Below are 19,782 nucleotides of genomic sequence, written 5' to 3' on the forward strand. Positions count from 1 at the left end.
TAATACTTGCACGATTTTCACTGTATGTTCTTGTTCTTCAAAACCCAGCACTTGTTTCAAGGGGGCTATAAATGTTTTTGATATGTGAATATTTTGTAGTGGTCTGTAGCAGATGTTGTTGACATCATTGGCATCAGGAAATAAGTTAGAGAGATTTTTTCTTTGCCTTGACATCAATGTTCATTTGCAAGCAGCTTTCATTTTTTTTTTTTAAAAAGATCTATCAATCGTGTTTTCTTCTTATAGTCATTTGTTTCAGGAAGGTGCAGAAGATGGATGGCTTGATTAAAGTGGTGTTGACCAGTATCGCCGTTAACAAATTTTACCCTTAAGTAGTATTTCCAAATTTTTTAGTATCCGTTAGTAGAAAGTTATAGTAAAGCTACATATCCTGCAGACAAGTTCTGGAAAAATACCATTCTTATTCAGATGCACACAGTTTCAGCATTTGTAGCTGATGTAGATCAGAATAGGTAAACATATGTGATCCATAAGGCTGTATTTGGACAAAATAACTACAATTAAGTTGATATATGGTTCACATTAGTGCTATAGGTTTGGATCCAGAATTACTTAAGTAAGCAGGAGACACTGTATCCAGTTCCATAAAGGCAGAGTAAAGAGTAGTGAGCTGTACATCAGGTAAGCTGCTGTGTGGAGTTCCATTTTGGATGCTGACATTATTGCTGCTGTTACTATCCATCTGGCAATGAGAAGGGAAAGGCTGTGAAGACATTGGGGATGATGAAATGAGAACTAAGGGATCCACAGCTAGGCTGTCATCTTTCAGCTCCTCCCAAAGATTTCCTACAATAAAACAAAATGAATTGATTAAACTTTCTTCCTATAACTTTTTTGAAATGTTGTTTTATAGGAAAAATTGGTAATTACCACAACTGTATATGTAGGTACTGCTAATCATTTATGAATAAGAAAGAAGAAAGATGGTTTTACATTCTTATTTGTCTGTCTCCATGATGAATGGAGTAAAATATCCGATCCTACCACTGTGGAGATGAAGAAGTCTAAGTTTCAAAAAATACATTGTTAATTTAAGTAAAGCAACCTGGGCATAGCAGTCGCTTGAACATAGTCTCACAATGTTCTACATTGCCTTAGATTATGTAATATTTATGACAATATAATGTCAAGGCAATTGCATCTGCTCAGTCCTTGTAGATCATTAAGGCTGCATTTTTTCTCTGTCTTAATTGCTTTGTATGTCACTTGTTTTCTGTGTAGGAAGGCAAATATTACATGTTATTTGTAGTAAGAACTTTATCATTTCAAACCCTATTTTTTAATATAAACTTGTTATGTTTTGATTATTTTTGCAGTGGAAAGCTATGTTCTTAGTGTTCAAATCCTATTAATTAAAGAACATTTAATAACAAACTTCAGTGTCAGCACTACATGGCTAAGTGTTTTAAGAACAGCTCATAAAATATGCTGTTCAGTGTCTGGATCATATGAATCCCTGTGAAACTTGTGAAGGAGTAAATAGCATTCTTTTGAGCAAAGGTAAGAAAGGGATTTAAATAAATATGTTAAATTCGATTAAAAAGTATTTGTCTTTCTGCTTCTCACACAATAATTCTTTTGATACGCATCAAAAAACTGTACCTGTATTATTTCCAGTGGAAAATACGTCTGAATAAATAATTAAAAAAAATACATTTGAAATACTGCCTAGCAGTATTTAATACTAGCATTTTTAGTAGAGAGTTAAGTTTATTTATTTTAAATCCTGGGTCATAAGAAGTTTCCCTAGAAAGATACAGATTGAAGATACAATGTCAAATTCCATGTTGTGCAAAATAACCTAGTATGCTGGTCTCTGTAGCAGTAGCAAGCACAAATCGTTCAAAAAAAGACATGAATTGTATGTTCCTTCTGCTAGTGTTTGTTTATTCAGGATACATTGGAAAGGGGGTAAAAAATGGCAGGACTGGGATGTGATGTAATAAGTCTGAGTCTACCAAATAGAAATACCTTGGATACCTACCTTGGAGATCAAAATCAGTCAGGGATGGATTAAGAGCATCAATATCATTGCTGAGATCGCCTTCTTGCATGAGTGCATCCTGCATTGTCCTGGCTGTAGAGTGCTCTGTCAGCATCTTCATGCCACAAATGGGGGGAGTCTGAGCAGGCAGTGGAGAATCCTGAGTGGTGCTGGGTTGTGTTCTGAGTTCATTTTGAGTTTCCCCAGAAGGGAACAGGGTCTGAGGGTCAGATGACTGTTGCATTAACGTAGCTGTGATTTGAGGAAAACTCTGTGGTGATGTGTAGCATGCAGTTTGCTGCCCTCCGAGCAAATTTGGTAAGGGGTTCTTGATGTGTAGAGCTCCTGATGTATGAATAGTGTGTAATGGCTGTGGTATACCAGAGGAAAGAGGGGGCTCGCATAAAGAATGGGACTGGACTGCCACCTGCCTGGAAAGGGATGCACTTGCAACATCAGTAGGACTGCAGGACATGATCGAAGATCTCAACTTTTCATTTTTATCGCCTATCAGTGTGTCAAGTTCTTCTACAAAAGAAGAAAAGAATCTATAACTTTGCTTATTCCTAATGGACCCTCTATATTTGTAGGTTGCAGCTATAATTTTAATGTTCTTCAGAAAATGTATTTTTATTTCCCATTCCACCCATTATAACACATAGGATAAGTACTCCAAAGTCCTGAATTGCTTTTTTGATTATTAGTGCCAAGTGAATATTTAAAAATTACATGCTCCTGTTTAAAGATTGGATAGATATCTCATTAGTTATTTTCAAATTTTATTTTCTAGTACTTATTTCAGTGTTGTGTTTTGTTTTAATGAGATAATCAAGATAAAATATTTTTCTGATGAAGTGATAAAGTAGTGCCTCTTTAAGCTTCAGAAGATACTATAGCACTGATATTTTGAAAGTACTCCAGCAAAACCAGGTCTTACTTAATTCTACTTCCTCATTTTGCCAATCATGTCATGCCCAGGAAAATTTCTCAGTCATTACCCTAAACCATTTATAAATTCCCTTACACTGCTTGGTGCATATTGCAAAGAAACATTCTCGTGACCACTGTTTGAGAACTAGTACACTAACGTGTTACCCACCTGGCTTTGCCATACTCTTCCTTACGGCAACTGGGTCTTTCCTTTTCCATTTCTGAAGCTCCTCCTGCATCTTATCAATTTTGGCTGGATTCAGAGCCCACAGACAGCCTTTCCGAGAAGAATTGCCTGACTTATTTTCAACCTTCTCAAAGCATTTGTTCAATGATAAGTTGTGGCGTACAGAATTCTTCCAGCCATCTGGAGCTGTCTGGAAAAACAAATCCAATCTAAGAATGGAACTTGAAGGAAAGAAATTCCAAGTATGTATCTATTTTGACTGATAAGACTAGAAGAAATGTTGTTTAAATAATACTTTCTGCAATGTGGAACTTGTATGTTGTAATGAGGTTGCAAAAATGTTACTGTCATGTTGTGTAGGAAGGGAAGAATCAGATAAAATAGTAACTGATCTTCTAAGCAAGAAGGTTGGCCTTGTCATAGAAGGGCTACTGAATTTTTAGAAGTGAATTTGCAATCACAAGAATTAAGTGTATAAAGAACTATATTCAGGGACTGTGAACTAGCAGGAAATCTATCTTACTAAACTGCTTTGGAACATAGAAAATTTTCAAATGCATAATTGAAGGACTGCATGCTCTTTGGACTCAAATTGATTGTCCAGGTAGACTTCAAAGGAATTTTAGCTTGATACTGTAAGTGTAACTTTCTATGCGAGCCAATTATATAACCAAATAGTTTAATCACAAGCGTCTCATCTGAGATACTGATTTCTAGATCTGATCACTGCATCTTTTTGCTTTGCATTTGTTTTTAACTCAGTAGTGGAAGCACAAGGGTTATTTAGGCTAAGCAAGACATATAACCTTCATGAAAATGGTTTCTCCATATTTATTTAGGCAATCTCTGATTAATGGGGTAAACAAAATTCCCTCCTTGCCTTGAGGACAGTTTTGCATTGAACCACACGAGTGAAAAGAGGAGAAAACCAAGTGCCAAAAACTTGACTGCTGTATAACTGTAGTGATATATTTCTGCAAAATAGGAAATAGCTTTGTCTATCATCATTGTCTATTTGTATATTTTCAAATGCTTATCTTTTCATTATTTTCTTTTGGGATAAAGTTTGAAAAATGGAGGCATTTCTTCTGGACTTTAATGTTTGAAACTGTTGGTTGTTTTTGTCAGTTGACTTACAAATTGATATTTTTATTTTTAATTCATTTTTTGGTTGTTTATAAAGGAATTATAAAAATGAATATTGCTGAAAGAATGAAGAAAAGTACCCAGCAAGACCGTCACTCTCAGATATTGAAGGGAAATGTCTGTGTATTGGTCTGAAATACTGATCTTGAAAAAGTGGCTGTATATCCTTTTATACTGTATAGGTTTTGTTTTATTTCACTCATTTCTGCATACTTAGTCATGCAGCCAGAAGATACTACCCTTCACACCAAGGCTTTGTAAATTAGCATTGTCACTGGTATCAAAAGATTTCTACAGTAAATTTCCTATGTGTCACTTTGTTCTTCTTTTGGTAGGCACCGTACAACACTATTTGTTACATTTCTGAGTAGGAGCTACTGTAGCTCGTTCCCACTTCAATATGGTCTTAAAGAAAAGGGAGAGGGGAAGATGAGTTGCTATATTACGCTATTGTGGTAGGAATCAACCTGAGAACCCCAGCTTCAGCATGATAGATGCAACTGTTAATACATCTATTCTTCTTCACCTGCCATTATAAGATCAATCTAAAAAAAAAAATGTAGCTTTACCTGTGTCAGTCAAATGATATCCTTTCCAAAAGGTCTGCATTTGCAGAGATGAAAGAAGAAATCTCAAGTGAGAAAGACTTTAGAGCTCATCAGATTACAACGAATGATCCTCAGTACTAGTGTATATGAGGCTTTTTTTTCTTAAAAATCAATTTGGGATGCTTATTCCTTTCTTGTTTCCAAAAAATCCTCATCTGTGTGTCATAAGAATTAAAAGAAATTAAACAACTCTCTGAAAGGTGTGTAGAGCTGCCTATGCCACTGATGATTCATATTAATGAATGTAAAATATTGCTCGTAATAATTGTTTATTATCAACCACAGAGTATTATTGAACAAAGAGCACAAGATATAAATATAATTTTCCATAATATTTTAAGAAGTTAAAAATTAAAATTTCCCTTTTATGTGCATTAAAGTTCCTTTCCATTCTTATGTTTTAGTAATATGGATCTTTTTCTTATAGAATGCCTACCTTTGGATAGTTTTTCTAATTACTGGTTAGTGTAAAAGAAGATCTCAGAGGAAGTCTGTTAGACTTGTGTCCATTATTGCTTTCATATGATACACCATAAATTCTTGAAAATATTCTGAAAAAAATTCTACATTTACCAGTATTCTGAAATCTGTCCTTTTGTTGTGAGAGACTATCCTGTGGGATAAGGAACTAACATCCCAACTGAAGAATCTAAGTGTCAGATTTAATGTATGTATTATTCATTTAAAATATTAATTAGTTACGGAAGTTAAATACATATTATTTAAAAAAAATAAAGTTTGGTTTTTTTTTCCCTTTTAACAACACTGTTCTACCTTTTTGGCCCACCTGATGTCAGCATTTCACTTTTTTTTTTCCTAGCCAGCCCTGTAGGTGAGGCAACCTGTACTCATTAAAAAACAACAACAACAACAAAAAAAAAAAAAACCTTTAAAGCCTTTCCTACCATAGATTAATACTAAAGGTGGTGAATCAGTTTTTCTCCTTCGTAGATCAGGTTGCTTTCCTCAGTTCCAAAAACAAATACAGCTGTTTTTGCTAGGTGAAATGTATACTTTGTTACTGAATGAGCTAACCTGAAAGAATATTCATATTTTTCATCCTGTTTTATGAGCCTATATATTACCTATGTCTCTAGACAGATTAATTAATGCTTCTGCTAAGCACTAGAGAAGATGGGAGTGGCATGTGTTTCTCAGAGGTTTTCAGAATGTGTGGGGGTGTGAACTATGAGATAGCTTTAGAAACGTAAAAGCAAAAAGTACATGGATTTATTCTGGAGACTTAGTGCCAAGAGCTGAACAGGTTCTTACATCAAACTTGGCGTTGCCATGCCGAGAAAAATAGTCATTTACCTAGCTGGGTCCTGTCAGAGTACTCCAGCGATGTGTTCATATTGTAAATATGTCACCAGTTAGTTAACATTTGATCCTTTGTTAAGGAACAGCTCTGACCACTCAGGTTGTGGTACAGTTGGAATCTTGTTGCTATGGCTCTTTATTGGTATTGTTGCATTCATACAACTCTGAAAGAAGTTGTTTGGAATTTGACAGTGCAAGAGAGTACTTGCTGCTGTAGGTTCCATCACACCTTTCTAACCTCTTGGACCACTGGCAATAACTCCAATTAACAAGATTAAAGCTTTCTTATAGACACAATAATCACTACAAAGAAAAAAAAAAAAAGATGACAAGCAAAGAATATTATTGTGCAGACTCATTGATCCTAACCATCTCTTGAAGTTTAAAGAGTTCAGTGATCTTACAAAACCCTTTCTCTTTAAATCTAGCCCTCAAGAGAAGGGAGAGGTACATCAAAGGGTAATTCAACTTCAGCTGCCTAGATTTTTTTTCTTTCTTTTTTTTTTTCTTCTTTTTTTTTTTTTTTTAAGACGTAGGAGTTGGATTGCTCTGTTTCAACTAGAAATGAGATTGTTGCATCATAGAAACTAAATTTGCTGTGGCAGCGAATGCAAGTTAATTTGACTAGGCTTGTATCATCTAATGTCTCCCAGCAGGATTCTGTGTACACTGAGCACTGTGCTTCTCCAGCTTAAATTGCTTTCCCTCCTCTTGTGGTATCCTACTGTTTAATGAATTCTAGTAGCAACAACAAAATAGTGTGCTGATTTTATATTGTTTTACTTTGCTGAAGATTCTCCCAAAAAAGAGAGGATAGATGAAACTAGTTTTAACCGTATATTGATGATTCTGTGGGCTATTTTAAAGACCAGAGGTAGAGAGGACTTAGTTCTTAAGCATAATTGGATGCTTGCTTGCCTGTGCTTATTTTAAGGAAGTTCAGGATGTAACCATTCAAATATTTGTAAATATAAGTAAGCAAAACGCAAACATAAAACTCTCACAAAATGTGTAATGTTGCACTAAGTACACTCTGTATTGTTCTTTGCCTTTAATATATGAAGACAATAACCTCGTTCTCTCTCTTTCCCCCTCTCATTTATTTATTTATTTATTTTTAATGCTTTGAGACAGACAGGAGGATCTGCAGAAAACTCTATGGAAAGGCATCTTTTGATAAGTAAGAAGGAAAGGTTTAGATTGGGTATATTTTTACTACAGCTTTAAGTAACTCTTTTATATGTAATGTGCACATGTATACACAGGCATGAAAAGATGTACCTATCTACACATCTCTGTACAGACTGTTGAGGAAAGGATGGATCTTTCTTGAATGTTTCTACAGTGTCAGATGCCATTAACTAAAAGACCAGAAAGGTGAGACCTGGCAGAGCTACAGTCTTGTATCTCAAGAATTCTGTGCATGTTGGCAGTAGCAGTGTTAGGTTTATAAGCTGCTAATTGTATTAATCAGCTGTATTGTAAGACAAAGGAGAATGTAATTTTGGAAGAGTATAATGGATAAATGTGGGTATAATGTTATGCTTGTAAAACTTATTTTTAATACTTCTACCTCTCTCCTTGAAATTTGCTTGCACTGTTTTTCTAGAAAACAGTAACCAATTAGGAATTTATTAGTTTGTAGATTACATAATCTGTGCACTATGCAAAGAAAAGTAGTTCTACAAAATATAAATTTCAAGATGTTGTGTCTGAGATTTTTTCATAATTCCCAAACTTTTTCCCTTTGCTTTATTTTATGCAACTAGTAGTAAACACATGGAAGGCACGTTTAATATTTCATTAGGGAGGAAATGAAAGTCTTAAAATCTATTCTTGCTTTGAAAATGAAAAAATTACATAGCTATTATACTCTTGCTGTATACCATTTTGTCTTCTTTCACCACTTAGATTCCATTGCTTGCTTAATTTTATATGTTTTTTAGATTAAAAATTAGTTTTGTACCTGTGACTTAACTGCACAAATTAAGAGTGCTTCAGATTTGCTTCAAACTAATCTCTCTATTCTTGGATGATGTGCTGACTAATCTCTGTCCACTTGCCTTCCAAATGCAAGAAACCATTCTCTTACAGCATGTATTTAAATGTCAGTAAGACCTACTGCAAACCATGCACCCTTACCTTCACCAACACTGTTGTGTAATTATGAGCTTAGTACCATTTATCAGAGTATGCCTTTCTTTGTACAGTGCATGCAAGTGATGAAATTGCTTAAGACTGATATCCCAGCTTCAGAACAGAGCAGAGAGAACCTTGAACCTCTGCTTCCATGCGAGTTTGGAAGTGCTGTTGATGGCAGAGGAACCCACGAGACCAATTCTGTCTGGATCTGAGGTCTTGAGAGCAAGGAATTAATGTGTTGTGTTATTTTTTTTTAACACATCCTTTTTGTGAATTATTAGTGAGGAACTGGCCACTTGCTGTGAACACAAACTCAAAGCTGAAGCAGTTCTTACTATCTTTTTGTATTAAATATTACTACATACTCTATTAATATATTCTGCTTAGGTCTAGGATAAAATCCTGGCCAGTCTGTGAACATGGAGGTATATGGTATATAATTGATTTGATATTAATCTGATAAAAATTATACCTTTTTATAGATTGATTCCCCTCCCTTATCCCCACTCATACAAGGAAGAATAGAGAGGTTTGTTTTTGTTTTGTTTTGTTTTTTCCCTCCCCTGTAAATGCAGAACTCACCTTAAAGTAAGGAAAATGTTCTGTCATGAAATTGTAAATCTCACTGACGGGCAAACTTCCTGTCTTGCTGTTCTTGAGTGCCATGAAGATCAGGATGCTTCAGGGAGAGAAAAAAATATTTTAGCTTGTTCTCCTCTACTCCCCAGAAGAAGGAAAAAAAGACAGGGTTTTTACTGTGCATGCAATTATTCTGGGTTTCATTGTTGTAGCATGAATACTGATGATACTTAAAATTTCCAGTCAGCTGTTTATAAGCAGTCTCCTTACACTGCATGACTCTTAGAGGTTATGGTTAAAGTGAATATAGAGAGTCTGACTTGAGTTTAAAATAAATTAATAAAAGATGTAATCAAGACCACAGGCTTCAAATCCTGCCACTGTGTGTATTTTTGTAAGGTTGTTTTTAAATGCTTAAACTAATAAAGGCCACCAGTAAACTATCAAACTGACAGTGACAGAAGATATAACTAAAATTTGTTTGATTTATTTTGCTAAACTTCCATTTAGGGGGTGAAACCTGTGTGGTGACTAGCATCTGATGTATTTTATACACATTCTCTGGCACTAATGATCAGAAAAAGAATCAGTTGTAATTCAGGAAATTGGAAAATACAATATGTGATTAGTCTTGAGCTGATGAAATGTGCAACATCTAAGATTCTGTGTTAGAAAAATGTGCAGTTTTTAAGGGAGTGATTAGAGATTGTCTACAGCATTTCATTTCTCTTTGCCTTGGCCCCAGAGTCTGGAACATCTTGTGATTCATACAAACGGGACAGAACACACTGGGAACAAGACAAAGAAGAGTAAGCATGTTATTGCAAATTATGCTGGAAACATGCCATGGGTAAACAGTGTATTTCCTATAACATTAGGAATTGAAAAAATACTTCATTACCTGTAGGAGTAGATTGGTTTGGGAAACAGAGGTGGCTGGGATTCTTGACTGCTTTGAGGAGCAATTCTTTGGTAAGGGTAGTGTGAAGAAGCAATATAAGTCACAGGATAGCTGCCTCCTGAGGGATACTGGTGATACAATAAAAGAGACATTACCTGGCTTAGCAACAAGCTCTCAAAAATATTTCCTTATTAATTACAATATTAAACTTTTTAATTCTAATGATATTGTCTTCCACCTGCTTTTAATAGCTGTTACGCCAAGTCAGACAAAGATGTGGTCTCTTCTCTCCCCATCCCCGCCAACTTTTTTTTCTTTTTTTGTAAGGCTAGAGAGGGGAGCACCATGATAAAAATCCAAAGTGTGTAAAACCTGTTCCCAAGAGAATAGCATTCCAAAGTGTCCATTTGTTTTTCTTGATATCAGACAAGACAATAAAAAACAACAATAACAAAAGCATTAGCTTAGCATAGGTTACATATTGGCATATGATGAATGGCATAGGGTACCTATTAAAATGAATGTATTGTAATTATTTCATTTCATGAGGCAAGAGAGTGACATATGAGACATTTCCTCTGGCAGTTTAAGTGGATTTTCATCTTGTCTAACTTACTGTTAAAGTTGTGAGACTAATCTTTGTAGGTTCCCTTCACAATCAATGGCAAGAAACAGGCTTATCCAAGAGGCAGGTCAAACCAGGAGTTAAATTTAAGTGCTGTTTAATACCACCACAAGTAACTTATTTTCTCCATTTTCTCTGTCAGAAACCTGAAGAGAATAGCCAAGATACCTAAAATAAGATAGTATTTATGCTATCCTCACCCCACCTCTAGGGACAGGCAGTAGAACGCTACCTGGAAGCTCTCTCTTCAGTATCTCTAAGCCTGTCCAGCAAACAAGATGTACTAAAGCAATGGCTGGCCTGTCATGGTGTCTCCGTGGTAGAAATCTGCCAATGGAAAAATCAGGTGCAAGAGGGGAGAAAATACATGTAGATATCCTTGGCTGTGTTGCAGTATCTGCAAGAATGTTCTCAACTGTGTTTTTTTTAACACAATAGTTGGTCATATATTTTTATTTTCCAAATTACATTTTAAACCCTACTGGCAAGCAACTTTCAAGATCAAAGACTTGCTGCCCCACTAAGGTAAGATACCATCAATTGCTCTCTGTGAAGCAAAAGATCCCTTTGAACTTGGAAGTCAGTGTGAGAGGGATTTCTGCCTCTTGCAGGTCAGTATTTCAAGATGCCGGGATTAGGGCATGGCCAAAATTAGGAGTCATGTGGTATGCTATTAAAAATCTGCCTGCATGCCTTCCCTAATACTCAAAGGTTGTTGAGCCCTGTTTTACTTGCAGCTTACCTAGGGAAGCCCTGTGTCATGAAACTTTTATGATTGCTCTGAAAAATTATAATGTAACTTTCTAGAGCACTCAGGAAAAGTTTCTTGGTAATTATTTTGTATTCTTCCTTTCTTAGCTTCTTACCATCATTCTTATTTTTGGACTACTAGCTTCTGTTTCTGTTAGTAGGCATTTTGAGGGATAAAGACTAGCATGTACTTGGAATATTTTGATAGTTTATTCCTTTATGGAGAAATCTGAGTAATTTATTTCAGTTTCTCAGAAACGTTGTTTGAATTTTTACCTGTTTGCTGTGATCTTTCTAATATCGAATGTCTTGGAATGTAGAAAACCGTACTGAATATACTAACTTATTTGCTACAGTGGGCAGGGTGAAAGAAATGAGACATACAGAACTGATCATGTCCTGCCATGTTAAGCTAAATACTGGGCAAAACAGCAGTCTCCAGAACAGTTATAAATTAATTTCCATGCACAGGTCTATGCTGCCTGCTTTGTTGCTTTGTGTTCAGTTTTGTTACCAGAGTACAAAATTGGGCATTTTGTGTAACAATTTTGAATTTATTGGTTTCAATGCCTCCCCTGAAGGAAGGGATACTAGGATGTGAATGGTTACGATGTCATCACCAGAGGCAAGAACTAGGTGCTTTAAGAATTTTTTTTTTGTTTGTATCATTACTCCTATTTGAGGAAACAGAGGCTTGAGCTGGTTTTACTCTTGCACAACTGACATGAAAGGTGTCAGTTGTTTGTGGTGGGTGGGTAAGTAATTTAAGTAAATGGGGTTTTTTTTTCAGATCAGTAAGAAGTTATTCTTATGACTCATCATTTGTGTTTTGCCCAGCAAAGGGGAAGGTGAGGCCATTTTATCATTTGGATAAAATTAATAAAGGAACTGATCTCTCATCTTGCTAATGAAAAGTGAGGCATAGGTTGAACAACCTTCACTCCAGGCTAAAGGGCCCATTCTCTTCTACTTAACTTTTCAGTGATGCAAATTGCTGTGCTCCATTCAAATTTGAAATGTAAAACTTTAATACAGGAGCTGCTTCATGCAAAAGATGTTATTCCATTTCTTCTCAGTCTTGTATCGCATGCTCTGTACACTTCTTAGCATCTGACTATGCCAGACGGTTAGTATTTCTACCTGTTATGACTTTGGTTGCTTGTACCTATCATTTTTCTTCTCTGAGCAGTAGAACATGTTGCCATACTTCTACAACAGTAACATATAAATAAGCACAAATATTGAAAAGTCTAACAGAAACCTGGTGCAGTGCACAAGATCTGTCGCAGTACCAGCCTGCAGGCGGATGGAAGACTTCCCTGTGGTGTAGTGCTTGTTGTATCTTGCCTAGCAACTCCCAAAAGGTGTGTTTCAGCTATAACATTGTAGGTTTTTGAATGTGGTTAATACCAATATGTAGTAATAGTACTGGTATCAAAACAGCAGTGACGGGGAAGGGTGCCTGATTCAGAATGAATAAAGAAGTTGATATTCAAACAAATTAACAAAATAATTGGAGTTTCTGCAAAAGCAATGCACAAAGCTGACATCTACACTATCATAGCATCACAGAATTGATAAGGTTGGAAGGGACCTCTTGAGATCATCTAGTCCAACCCCCCTGCTCTATGGTGTTGTAGCACATTCATAATATCTGTGCTGCAATTGCCATGGGAACCTAGTTTATAATTGTAGCAGATCATTTGTGGTAAATTTAATCTTTAATTTGGGACCAGTTTGCTCTAAAATTTTTTAAAAAAGCAATATTTTTAGATTATGACTGTAATATCTGGTTGTAATAACATCTTTCTTTTTATTCTATTTTAATTTTAATACTACCCGTTATCACAGTAATAGGAACCTGATTTTAGAATTTTGCTACATGCAGGTTTCGGTATTTGAGGCTGTTTATTGAGCTGCCTTGCCATGTCATCCTCTTGATTATTTTAATTCTCCCAGATAGCTGAAGTTCAAAAAGGCCTTAAAAGACCCAGAGGCTCTCCAAATGATTGATGCAGTTGCTCAGTCCTTATTCTATTCCCCTTCACATATGAGGGAGTATATTACATATACTGTAATAATGAGGCACTTTAAGTTTCAGTAGATAGATGAGGGATTTAAAAATGCAAGACATACACCCTTAAAAAATGGAAATTCACTGTGTAGGTATGGAATACTTATATTCTTTCTTAGTAATGTTTTATAAAACTCTAGAAGACAAAAATTCCTAAAAATTCATCTGTCACAGACAATTTTATCAATAGTCATAGAATTCCTACTTATGGCCACTCTTTTTCATTATGGTCATTCAGCATCTGTAGGCAAAAGTTACTTAATTTTTCTTGTTAGGCAAAGTCATGTCAAAAATCTCTTCCCTCATTAGAGACTGAATTTATGATGAAAGATGTGATTACTATTTCAATGACTTAGCCCAGGAACACCATACAAGTTGAAAGTCCTGATGAAGTATCACACAGTAACCTGTTTTTTATGTTTTCTTTACACAGGTATAAATCACTGTTCTCTTAGTCGCATTTTTGTGCTTCTTGAGCAAGTTGAATGAGATGGTGCTGTTGATTTTGCAATATCAGTCTTCAGCTATTGGGATGCAAGGAGTCCTAACTCAACTGTGAGCTTTTATATTCAAATATTTTATATAGCAATTATCTGAAAATTTGATTTAATTCCATTCTGATTGTGGGATTTTTGATAGTTATGCTATTTTTGTATATACATTTCTGCCTCATTTCCTTAATTTTACCTTAAATAAATGTGTGGGGGTTTTTTTTATTTGTTTTTTTTTATTGGGAAGTGTGTTTTCTCAAGCATATTTCTATCTCTTCAAAAAAACTTTTCTACTGGAAATCTTATGCATTGCACATACATACAAAAAGAAGGTAGTAGATACTCTTTTGCATTTGTGGTACTTACGATATAACCGCTTTATGAAAGAACGACCTTAATATCGTGCAGTCTCAAGCATGATCAGCACTATTGTCAGTTATGCTTCAACTGAATAATCTTATCCTGAGGATGATGTAGCAGTCAAAAGATTGCGAAAGAAATGTGTGCACCATCAAGCACAAGGAAGGTGAGCATTATCTTCCTGTTGAAGTTTTGCTTTAAAAGTGTTTTCTGTGTTTGATCTGAATTTTAAATATAGTTACATGCGTTTAATTTTTTTACTGAATTTAAAGCACAGTTAATTCCTTCTGGTCTTGAAATGCCAACAGTTAAAACAATTCACGTGGTTTTGAAGCTAATTTTCCTGAGCATGGTGGTGAAAATATAAATAAGCGGTATTGAGATTCTGTTTTTACAAGTTACTTTTTTTGGCTGAGCATTTTAAAATGCATTTAGATGTGATTCTCTTAAGGCCTTCTTGTCATAAACAAAATGTACATATACAAATATGAACTTCCAAACAAATACAAATTTCGTAGATATTGTTTCACCTGCCCTTCTGTATTACTAGCATAATGTACATGCCAATATAGTGCAAGAAATACTGTTTTTTTTTTTCCACTTACATAGTGCACTGACCTGATGGAAAGGATGCGAGGGACAGTACATCTGCTGCACTTGAGGCTGATAACAGTACAGACCATGTTGTCCTTCCAGGGGCGATGTCCTAAGCTTGATGTCTGAATCCTGCTAGAAAATATTCATGGAAGATGTAATTAGAGAAAACACCTGAATTTTAAATAAAATAATTGTCAGTTACTGTCTTGATATATCTTCAGTTATACTTCTTACTTATATGGACTTGATTCTGTTACATACAGCAAGCGTTATGTAGAATGGGTTTTATATTCTAGAGGTACAAGAAGAAACATTGTTTTCTGCCTTTATATAATTACCTCTCTAAAAAGGAAATCATAGTTAAAATTTCATAAAAGGAACAATTCAGAAAATGACAGTTTATCTTTTTTCCCGTTTACATAAATTGCATGCTCCAGCTGTTATTCCTGAGTGTGCATGTGTGTGTTTCTGTCTCTCTTTCATACTCTTTGAATTTATTTTGCAGATTGTAAGTACCTCTAACTGACAACATTGGAGTTTAATCATTAGGAAGAGGGTAAGTGAGGACTGCAATACATGAGAAAGAGGTGGCAGAGAAGAATCAAACTAGGCTGACTACTGAATTTGGTTAAGATACAGGAACTATAGTAAGAACTTTTTTTATGCATCTGTACAGACAAATACAGACAAGTTGATTAGGTCTTAATTTCATACATGTCCTCCTAGGTCTCTGTCCTGGATTGCACACAGGGCTTGCCTGACTACAGGGCTCAGACTCCTGAATGTTAAATATTGTAGTCTTTTAGGTAGAGTGGTGCACCATATAAAGTGTGTGTGAAAACGTATCTGCTTTAGAAGAGCAGTTCAAACAACCTGATCTAAAGCAGAAAGCTAGATTAGCTGGTAATAACACTGCAGAGAATGATACATCTTAAGTAGTGATCTTCTCCAGGGTGTAGGTGAATGACTTGAGGTTCCTTCTTCCAATTAACATCCAGGGCCAGGAATTCTCTTTTGAGAGCTAGTGCTGTGAGTATACTTTATTTCAAGGAGCTGAATAGCGTTTATCCTTTTACTTTAAAAAGTGGTCATTACAGACTTAAGTATAGATGAATGCATATGAGGCTTGTTCCAGTATTTTGGCACCATGTCAGTGCAATATTCAGCATTAATAAATGCCTGCACTGATTTCGTGACAATAAGATAAAGCTTTTCAGAAATACTAATTTGCCTCTGTGGACTGTAGTGAAGGTAGTACAGTCCCAGCAGTGCATAAAGCATTGAACTTGCATGGTGACTGGACCAGCAGGCACATTAACAGTTAACCAGTTTCTTCCTATGTAGTCAGAGGTAGTACTTAGTAAAGCATACTGTGATGTTAGCTTTATGTTCTCTACATCTCGGAGCCCAGGGATTTGGGAAGAAAATGTGAAGTTTTTCATCAGCTGCTCATTAAACTCAACTGATCTGGAGGATAGGCTCATTTTGCAGGAAATGAGAGATTTTGATCCTTCTCTGTCTGAATGGCGTCAGTCCCCATTTCCTCCCCAGGCATGTGTGTTGGCATCCTCCTCCCATCCCTGGTAAGCTCTGTTGATCCATTTAAGATTCCCCCCCCCCCTTCCTTTCAGTGACCCTTGAATTTTTTGTCTTGCAGTGGTTTAGAGCCAGTGATTAGGGCCCTCTCTCAGCAGATATAGTCTTTGCTTTTGTGTACACTAGCTTCTGAAGATAGACTGTATATGTTGGATCACAGCAGAGATAATTTGTGGAGATACGGAAAGGTCATTTACCTTGCTTTTCAGGGAACTCTGTGCTGCTCCAGATAGACTGCTTCCAATATCTGGGAGGCAATCTTTTATTTAATCTTTTATTTAATTGTAAGTAGTACTGATGTCTCAGTCTCTCCTTTGTTTGTGGCCAGAAAAATGAAGGTCAGCTAAGGTAGTTGTAAATCTTTGTGTGTTCTCAGATACACATTTTGTTGTGCTCTAAAAGTACGTTTTTTTTGAAATTTTGTCCCTTGAAAACACTAGTTGATGAGAACTACTGAGATGAAACCTGTTGTCAGGAAGAATTTGGATATTTAAAGTCCTTTTATTGTGTTTTCCAGAAAATCATTCATCCTTGTATGCCTTTCTGATGACTGGTTTTCAGTAAGAAAAGGCAATAGACTAGAAAACTCCAACAAATATAGATGTCTATCCTGAGCTCTAGCCTGCAACTTGACAAAAGACTAAGTGTCCATGTAGTCATGTTAAGAGATAGAAAAGTATTCCAGAAGTATATATTTTTTTCACTTGGAAACAGGAGGAAAAAAAAAACTAGAAAAAAATACTGACCATGACTTGTGAACCGTGATCTTGACTTGTGGTGCTGTATTGGAGGTTGTTACACCATGTTTGTTCTGTAGAGATGTTTGGAATGTGTGTAGGAAATGATTCTGACTCATCAGTGCCTGCAGATCCTGGTAGATCATCAAAACCATCAGTGCTTCTAGCATTTTTGAAAGGTGGACCTTCTGGTTGGAGGGAGTGATGTACTTCCTGGAAGACATCTTCACTGATCTGCCTCTTGTAAGGGTGAAAGGGGTTTCTGCTGCTCTTGAGAAACCTGTCATAATTTCCTACAGTACTTTCCTCATAACTGTACCTTCTGAATTTTTCAGTACTGAAAGTGGCCTTAAATTTGTTCTTGCCACAGTGATTTCCTTGGCTTGTAGGGTATCTCCCATGAATGTGATCCTGGACTGGAGAAGTGGGGCTGGGGCTGTGAGAAGACTCTGAACTCTTCCTTTCTGTCCTGCCGTCTGAGTCATATGATTGGCAATTATAACTGGGATTATCCTGCAATGAATTATTGGCATTTATTTAGGATTAGGATGAACAAATATTTTTCCAGTCAATTAAAAATATATATTATTGATAAATATTATACAATTACCAGTCCTGGCCACCTTCACATTGACAAGTCCTAAAAGATCTAAAGAGTTTTCTGATGACCTGGTATGCAAAACTGATCAGAAATAAATCACTAAAAGAATTCAGAAGACTGAAATAGTCCTAATTTGTCTAACTATCCAGAAAAAAAAGGATCTCTTAAGCAACTATTAACTAGTTGGTCTGACAGTTTCAGGGAAAAACTGATGTATAAATCAAGTGGTGAAAGCTTAAATGACAGGAATATAAGTCCAAGCTTTGTCAAATATACGTTCAAATCAAATAGGCTTGATCTCATTCTCTGATGGTGTTGAAAGTTGCCAGATAAATCTCTTCCTTTCATTAACAATGCCACACTTATTCAGAGAGACAGGTAAGCTCTAGGCAGACATTTTAACCACCTTCCTGTCTTATCTCTTCCCTTCCTTTGTGCACTTTAGCAGAAACCAAAGAAGCAAACAAACAAACAAAAAAAAAACCGAGTGCCCACCCCAGAAACAACAGTCAAACAAAACCACCCAGCTACTAAAGGACTCTTTAATTTAGTGGAGAAAGGCTTAACAAGAATTAGTGTCTGGGTCCCGAAGCTGAAAGCATTCGGCTTAGAAATTACATGTATTTTCCCTAACATCAATGATGAATAACAGCTTGGATGTTAAGATACATAAGTCAAAAGCAAGTTATTGTATTCAGTACAAGGGGAAATGTAAAGTTCTGTGATATACAAAAAGTCAGGCTAGATTATCAAGCAGTTCCAATGTGAACTTAGAGAAGGTAGGTGAAAAAGGGTCTTACAATATTGTAAGAGAACAGGTAAAGGAATGTAGCTCTTCATGAGGGACCAGATTTCAAAAAGTCTCAAAGGGAAGTTAACATAAACTACTTTCTCTAGAGTGGAGCTTGACAGGACTTTTCATTCATCTACACCAAAGTCTATGTGTAAATAAATGATCATTTTTTCCCTAATTTCTAAACATGTATCTAATTTCCTTTAGGTCAAAGATATTAATTTAGGAACTCTGTTCTATCATGGATACCTGTAAAAAGCAAATCTGACCTTGCTGCATTTTTGGCTTCACAGATGATAACAAGCTTGCTTAGTTTGTAGCTTCTTAATTCCTGTCTTGTTCTCCTCTATAGTCCTAATACATGTGTCTATAATATCTTTTGTTAAATAATAATTTTTAAAAATCCTCTGCTTGCTTATGTAAAGCTGTATGAATGGCAGTGCTGTCAGTTCTCCACCTGAAATTTTCATAATACAAGTACAACATTGGTTATTTTGCTCTTGTTTGACAAAAAAATACCATATCAGGTGGCTTACGTAAACATATCACACTAAGGCAGCAAAAGAACCAAATTCTCAGTTGTACTTTTGTTGGGAAAGGTAAAAAGGTAAACAGAGTGAATATATAGGTACCAAAATGGAGATAATTTTATTAAAAAAAAAATAAAAAAAGCAAGAGATTCTGAACTGCATAAAGGTATCTTCTACTGGCAGGGAGCAGATAACAATGTTCTGATTTTTATCTATTTTTATTTAGAAAGAGGATGAGAATTAACTTTAAATGTAGCATTTTTACTTGATTAGTAGCTAGTTAGGTTGCCTGTTTTGTTTTTAATCACTAGGAATTAAAAAAAAAAATTTTTTGTCTAATTAGTAGGAATCACCTGTGAAGTTTACCATGGAGCTTAACATTATCCCAGAGCAATAAATAGGGTTTCTACACTTCAAAACCAACAGTTTAAATGTTATTTCATTGCCAGTTAAGCATGCTGAGATTTAGTATAGCAGTTACTGAATGTTCTATTTGAGCTTGTGCCTTCAAAGAAAAAGAACAGAACTGACTCATCTTACTCACAATTTGCTGAACAGGGGATATTGAATCCCCCTGTGGCTTCATGAAGTCTTCTTGTTGGTCCCTTTCCAGAGTGTCCGAAGAGGAAAACTTAATATTAGATTGATCTTGGAGTAGTGAAACCATTATCAAATCCACGTCAGATGGAAATCCTGTTATAATGAGATTATATCACAATAAATTTCTTCCAAAATCAAAATTGTGAAAGAAACCATCTTGTTTTCTGCAGATAACTAGACAGTGCTAGATATCCAGCTCAAAAATAACCC

At 35.6% G+C, this 19,782-nt stretch overlaps 1 protein-coding gene across 1 annotated transcript; it reads right to left on the minus strand.

The window, feature by feature from the left end:
• Positions 1 to 538: 538 nt before the first annotated feature.
• FOXN1 (forkhead box N1) lies at positions 539 to 19,639 on the minus strand. The gene is made up of 8 exons (XM_062592617.1): positions 19,517 to 19,639; positions 17,058 to 17,561; positions 14,737 to 14,847; positions 9,819 to 9,946; positions 8,921 to 9,017; positions 3,105 to 3,312; positions 2,006 to 2,533; positions 539 to 807 (listed from the first exon to the last, which is right to left on the minus strand). The coding sequence occupies exons 1-8, from the start codon at positions 19,637 to 19,639 to the stop codon at positions 539 to 541; spliced, it is 1,968 nt and encodes a 655-aa protein (XP_062448601.1).
• Positions 19,640 to 19,782: the final 143 nt, after the last annotated feature.

Source organism: Rhea pennata, chromosome 20 (assembly GCF_028389875.1).
Source record: "Rhea pennata isolate bPtePen1 chromosome 20, bPtePen1.pri, whole genome shotgun sequence".
NCBI lineage: Eukaryota > Metazoa > Chordata > Aves > Rheiformes > Rheidae > Rhea > Rhea pennata.